The sequence below is a fragment of the Athene cunicularia genome (genome assembly GCF_003259725.1).
Source record: "Athene cunicularia isolate RWA chromosome 22 unlocalized genomic scaffold, athCun1 chr22_part1, whole genome shotgun sequence".
NCBI classification, from domain to species: Eukaryota; Metazoa; Chordata; class Aves; order Strigiformes; family Strigidae; genus Athene; species Athene cunicularia.
Window position 1 is genome coordinate 4,463,385 of NW_020799128.1, and position 6,170 is coordinate 4,469,554.

The window sequence follows — 6,170 nt, forward strand, 5'->3', positions numbered from 1 at the left end:
GTGTGCTGCTCGGCGGGGGCCGCCTCGGCCCGGAGCTCCCCAGGGCACGGGGGGCAGAGTGGGACCCGGCGGCGGGGGGGCTGCGCTGAGGCCCCCGCACCCCTCTGGCAAAGACGACGCGTTGGGACGCCGCCCCGCTGCGCCTGCCGGGGGTGGAGACAGCAGGTACCCGTGTGTCGGAGTCGCAGCCTGGTTGTGTTCGTCGTCATTTTCTTGCCGTAGAGTCTCAATATCCCTCTCTGGCGGTGGCGGGTCCCTGTCAGCCGCCCGTGTTGCTGTTTGCAAGTGTGCGTTTGCCAGCAGATCTCTGTCTACAATGAAGTGCCAACGAGTGACCACCCCGACTGCAAATCACTTCCACCCGTCCCTCCAGCCTCCCCCCACCAGAGGCAGGAACTTCCTCTGCACTGACTACTACCCCCATCGCTTCGTACCATACCGATGTATGTAACTGCCATCGCCATCAATTTTATATGTACAATAATTTCCCTTTTATATGTCAGGTAAATATTTGTAAGAGTTATACTCACACAAATGAGATTATTATAATGATTACTAATATATTTTTTCCATGTTTCATTGCCTGAATAAAAATTGTGTTTATCGCTCTTGAAAGCTTTCTTGGCGTTTGTCAGGTCGGTGAGGGGCGTTTGGAGAAGTTGGGTTTATCTTCCAGGAAGGGCCGTGTTCTGTCTCACTTTTATTAATGTGGTTTATAAGGCAGTTGGTATCAAATAAGCACCGTTATCATCTGCTCCTGAGACCCGCGTTCGTAAACTCTGAAGTTCAGACTCGAGATGACTGATGACCCCTTGACTCCCACCATGCTGCAGTGACGCTCCCAGCAGGTTTTGCGGGACCGTGGTGCAGCCGCCGGTGAGCTTGGCCGGGGGGAAGAGCTGAGGACCGCGGGACTGGGCTTAATCCCCGCGGTGTCCCTGATGCCTTTCAGGGCCTCGAGTAAATCCCTCTGCAAGGACGGAGAGTGCCCAGCCCCGGGAGCGCTCTGCTGGGCTCCCGGCCCCCCTGAGGTTTCCAGTCGTTCTCTCTTATGGTGGGTTGGAAACTTTGGGGGGTTCTGCCCCAGCTTGACTGCTGCAGACAGCAAGGAAGGGGCTATTCTCTGGATGGCGCAGATGGGCTTGGTCAAGATCTCTGAAAGCCACCACAAGGTACCGTGTGTGTACATGGAGAGGGTTCCCAGAGCAGGCACCGGTGGGACGTGGAGCAGAGCCCAACTCGGCAAGCATGGGCCAGTCTGGCCACCTCCACCGGCACTGGGCCAGTGCTCTGCCCCGCTCGCATGCCCCGGGCCAGCCCGTGCCCTTGGGGACCCACGTCTCGTCCTCTCCTGCTAAGATGGCATTAGCCAGGGGCTGCAGTTAGTGTTATCCCCAGCCCGGTGACCCAATCGCCCAAGCAGATTAGCTGTAAGACCTTAAGACAAAACAGAGGCTACGTGCCCGGTGCTGCACACTGCGGAAAATGTCCACCCTGAAGACCCTCCTGGCCCTGGCCATCCTCACATCCCTGGCCGGAGAAAGTAAGTGTCCCGTAGCTCAAGGCGGTGCTGGGTGGGGGGAATCGCTGTTGCTGCTCTTTTGCTTGCTGGCTGTCCCGTCCCTGCTGCCCGCCCGCAGGCTTGCCCGCACCCGGCGTGGCACTGCCCGGCGCTGCTCCCATCCCTGCAGAAAAACGGCATTCTGGGGGGACAGCAGCTTTCTCCCCCGAGGAGCACCCTGCCCCTCGCCCAGCCGAGGAGGTACCCAAGCCAAAGAACAGCAGCTTCTCATCCTTACGGCAGTGTTTCCCAGCTAAAACTTGGTTCCACAAAGGCAAAATCACGAAAATCCGTCTTAAGAGGTGGGAAGGTGGTTGTGCCAAGGAGTGTGGCTGGGCCGGGCCGGCTCCAGGGTCTTTGTGCCAAGGGAGGAAGAACCCTGGGCTGGTTTTGGCTGGTGGGAAACGGGCGGCTGTACCTGCAGAGACGCGCCAAGGAGAAGGGCGAGACGAGCCGTCCCGCCGTGCGGGGGGTCGGGGAGGGCTAACGGCAGGGAGTTACGGGCGCTTGGCCCCACGAAATTCCAGCTTGCCCAAGACATGAGCTTTCTCCTTTCCCGGGAGATGCAGGAGGGAGCTCTGGCCAGGAGCTGGGCCCCGCTTGCCACGAGAGGGCTCTGCTCAGCCAACAAAGCAGATAAAATTTTTTCCCCAGCATCAGCGGTGGTTTAATTGTCACCATCAAAATCAAGGGCTCCTAATTTCGGGCAGGAGCAGGACCTTCGGGCTTGGGTTTTCGAAGGAGGAGGTGCTTCGCCTGCAGATATTTAAACCAGCGCTGTTATTTAAAGTCTCTCGCTGTCATAAAATGATAATAACACTTTCAGATTTGCTCCGCTGGTTCCTAAACTGACAGTTGTGCGTTTCCCTCTCCCGAAGGGTCAGACAGCCCTTACCCCGGTGACCAGCTCTGGCGCACGGAGCGCCGACGGAGGCCAGGGGCTGGTTTTTATCTGACACTCTGGAGATGACTCGTCCTTCCCAAACCCCCCCCTGCCCACCCTCGCTGCCTGCCCCTGCCTGTCCCCCCCGGGCAGCACCTTCGGGGTGATCGCTCTATACAAAACCTTGCATGGGGGAGCTGCCAGGGCTTAGACACACAAACGCACCACACCTGCTTCCACGAGTTGGGTGGATCCTCCCTTCTCCCCCAAAAACACTCATTAAAATGAAATCTGGCACAAGGAGGCAAAGGTCTAGGGTGGGTGTTTTCTAAATATTATTTCTACCTATTTTTACTGTAAAGGAAACTGCAGGAATCTCAGCTGCAGGAATTTTTTGCAGAGCAAGGACTCGGAAGAGATAGCCTGCCCGATTCATCGCTTTCAGTCATACTTGAATGTTTTTTGCGTGTGTTTCGTGGCCAGGGCAGACCCGCAGCTGAAGCCTCTGGCGTGCTGTGGCCTTGCCAATTCCCGGCCGGCCGAGCCGCTGGGCTCTGAGCAGGGCTAGCCCTTGACCGTGACTCCTTGCCCTGTGCTGGGGTTCACCAGTGGCTGTGGAGACCCACAGACTGTGAACAGCACTTGGGGCTCCAGGATGTTGCTGCGGCTCTCACTCCTCCTCCTCTTCCCCCCCGTCTTCACACAGGTAAAGCGCTGAAATGCCACAAGTGTGTTGCGTCCAACGAGGACGACTGCAACAAGCAGGGCTCCCACAGCTGCCCCCAGTACGCCGATGCCTGCTCCGTCATCACAGCGCCAAGTAGGTCCCTGGGCTGGGGGAGACCGGGGGTGCTGGGTGACCAGAGGGTGAGGAGGAGCGGGGGACCTGCCAGCGCAGACCAGGAGCTGGCTGCCTTTTGTCCCCATGAAGCAGGGATGAGCCACCTGGTTTTTCCAAGTTTTTAGTCCCCAGAAACACGATGCTGGTCGGAGTTCACTCACAGCCCTGTCCTGGCATAAGGAAAGTCCTTCTCCATGGCACACTGCTCCCACCCGCCAGAAATCCTCACCACCCTCAGTGCAACCTTGCGGCTCATGGCCAGCAAGAGGGGCAGAGACTGTTCCCAACTCCCTGTGGGTTCACTCCACAGCCCGGGCTGTTCGTGCCTCACGCGTGGCCACTGACAGCGGGGCTGCGCCATGCGCTCCACAGTGACTCGGAGCGCTGTGGCCATGGGCCATCCCTCAGCCACTGGACTGCTGCTCGGCTCTCCTGGAAGGCCCGTGGGTGGGGGGAGACACTTTTATCCCCCCCGGATTAGTTATTGGCAGTTTTTATCCCCCATGACGCAACATGCTGGGACACAGCTCCATGTCCTCCCCCAGCTTAGACGGGGAGTGAAGTCCCCGATGCTGGGGGGCACCTGACCCTCATCTTGCTTGTGCCCTTCCTTGCAGACAGCATCATTAAATCCTGCTCCTACAAGTCCTTCTGCGACCAGGCACGGCGCGGCGGCTCCGGCGGGGCCACCGTGAGATGCTGCTTCAGCGACGACTGCAACAAGTCACTGCGTGGCTCCGGCGGGAGGCCCCGGCCACTGAACCTGCCCAGCCTGCTGGTCACCGCGCTGGCCGGGACACTGCTGCTGGGCTGGCCATGAGGGTCCCGGGCGAGGGGCGGCCGGCCGGGGGTAGCTGCTTGCTGCGGTAGCCTAGGGACGGCGCGGGACGGCGGCCGCGGGGTTTGCTCTCTGCTTAGAGCGCGGGAGAGGCCGAGCCGCCACCACTCAAATAAACGCTGCACTTCAAACCCATGCTGGCAGCCACCGCTTCTCATTTACAGCAAAACCGTAACCCTGCCCGTGCTCACCTGGCTTCTTGCGGGAGTGGGAGCACAGCCAGACAGAGCCCGGGGGGCCTGGGGCAGAGGCCCCCCAGCCCCCAGCCCCGACAGAGATGCTTCTGGGCTGCTTTGCGCTGAGACTCACGGCTGCAGGGAGCAGCTGCTTCCCTCCCGCAGCTGCAAAGACACGGGCCTGGACAGACTCTAGATATATTTGGGGTGAAATATTGGCTGAGCCCGTGCGGCACAGCTCTTTGCTGTCCCCCCCAACCCGCCAGCCCCCGCAGAGAGCCGCGGACACGCTGCACGGGGGGGTGGGTTTGTCCCCGGACAAGCAGCGCTTGTGTCTGCAGCCACAGAGACATCAAACCTTGGGGGGACTGATTCACCCCCGGCCATCACCACCACCTCCGGGAGCTCTTGCTTTCCTTCTTTCCCGCAGGATTTCCCTCTGACCCCCCCGCGGGGTGTGTCCCACGGGTGCCCCTTGTTATCACCCGCTGAAGTGCGATTTTATGGAGAAGTCCCGCTGCAGCCCAGCCCCGGGGCTGGTCTAATGCCGGCACAGGGGCCTGGCCCGGGGCAGTTTGCAGTCGAAAGAGAAGAGAAGTGATGCCTGGGCGAGGTGCAGAGGGGATGAACGTGCCGGGTGGCTGGGGAGGATGCAGGACACGGGGACTCAGGCTGAGCTGCCCAGTGGGAAATTCCACTGGATGTTGGGATAAGAACAAAGCTGCCACGGCACTGGTGGCACTGCGGCACCCAGGGGCAGGCAGGCAAACCACTTTCCTGGTTCTCTCCAATATATGATGCTTAGGAAGGTGAAAGCATCGCATCGAGCCGAGCGGATGCCCGTGCTCTGCTCGCTGAAAGCTCTGCTGGAGGGACCCCAGGGGTGCCCGGTGCTGCTTTGTTTTGTGAGGGAGAACAGTAAAAGTGAGTGAGCGAGAATGAGAAGAAAGGGGAATGGTGAAGAGAGGAGAAAGAAGGATGGCCAGGTGTGTCGGAGGGGAGAATGGGAGTTTGACTGCAAGAAATATAACACAGGGCATGTCAGCAAAGTGCTGACTGCAAACCCAGCCACTGCTCCTCCAGCAAAGCAACCTGACAGGAGTTTCCCTTAGTCATAACGCAAGAAAAAAGGGAACAGGTACTGAAACCAAAAAGAGCAAGTTTGAGCAGAGGAAGAAATAATTCAGCGTACTTGGATCCAGCCGTGGAACTCCCTGCTGCAGGATGAAACAGAGACCTCGGTGAGTGCTGGAGGGGAAGGGCCACAAGTCCTGGAGAATGTGGGTATCGAGCCTTGTGAGGGTTAACCCCAGCTGAGGGGGGTGTTTGGCTGCTGGGAAGCAGATTGTTCTGTGTCTGCTGTGGGCCCCGTTCTGGAATTCCCCTGGACTAGCCGGCTGCTGCTGGGACCCCCAAAGGCCCTGGGGCAGAGAGTGCCCTGCCCTGGGTCCCCCATGCCCCTACGGCTGCTCATGTGAGCTCAGGGGCTGCTCACACCCCGGGGCAGGCTGCAGCACCAAAACACTGAAAAACACGGAGGAGAACTCCAAGGCTCTCAGGATGACGGAAAGCAGCAGCGTGACCAGCTGCCATGTGACTGTGCCCGTAGAAGACGGAGCTGCTCCAGGCCCAGGCCCGGGTGCAGGTCACAAGCTCTGCGGGAGATGCTCCGCTATAAAAATACTCGGCGGAACAGTTTAGCAAAGCAGGCAGGGGTGGGGAGGGGGGAAAGGTTTTCTAAAGCCGTGACGATGCCCCCCCCCGGGTCTGGAAGCCCTGGGACCTGCGGGGGAACCCACCCGCTGCTCTGAGCACCCCGGGCTGCTCCGCGGGCCGCGCTCTGGCTCCGGCCCTGCGCAGGGACTCGGGGA

General features: G+C 59.7%; 2 protein-coding genes across 2 annotated transcripts in view; both read left to right on the forward strand.

The window, feature by feature from the left end:
- The first annotated feature begins 1,004 nt into the window (after positions 1 to 1,004).
- Positions 1,005 to 6,170, forward strand: part of PLEKHA2 (pleckstrin homology domain containing A2) — a 23,260-nt gene continuing 18,094 nt past the window's right edge. The window contains exons 1-3 of the mRNA XM_026863033.1: positions 1,005 to 1,543; positions 3,151 to 3,264; positions 3,903 to 5,540. The gene's annotated coding sequence lies outside the window, so the exon portion shown is untranslated. The remainder of the gene's footprint in view (positions 1,544 to 3,150; positions 3,265 to 3,902; positions 5,541 to 6,170) is intronic.
- LOC113488053 (lymphocyte antigen 6D-like) lies at positions 1,486 to 4,105 on the forward strand. The gene is made up of 3 exons (XM_026863032.1): positions 1,486 to 1,543; positions 3,151 to 3,264; positions 3,903 to 4,105. The coding sequence occupies exons 1-3, from the start codon at positions 1,486 to 1,488 to the stop codon at positions 4,103 to 4,105; spliced, it is 375 nt and encodes a 124-aa protein (XP_026718833.1).

Bases quoted from the DNA above. Each gene is read 5' to 3' on its own strand.
- LOC113488053 (XM_026863032.1), top strand. From the start codon at position 1,486: ATGTCCACCCTGAAGACCCTCCTGGCCCTGGCCATCCTCACATCCCTG. The intron at 1,544-3,150 runs GTAAGTGTCCCG...GTCTTCACACAG, and splicing joins CACATCCCTGGCCGGAGAAA to GTAAAGCGCTGAAATGCCAC. The intron at 3,265-3,902 runs GTAGGTCCCTGG...CCTTCCTTGCAG, and splicing joins CTCCGTCATCACAGCGCCAA to ACAGCATCATTAAATCCTGC.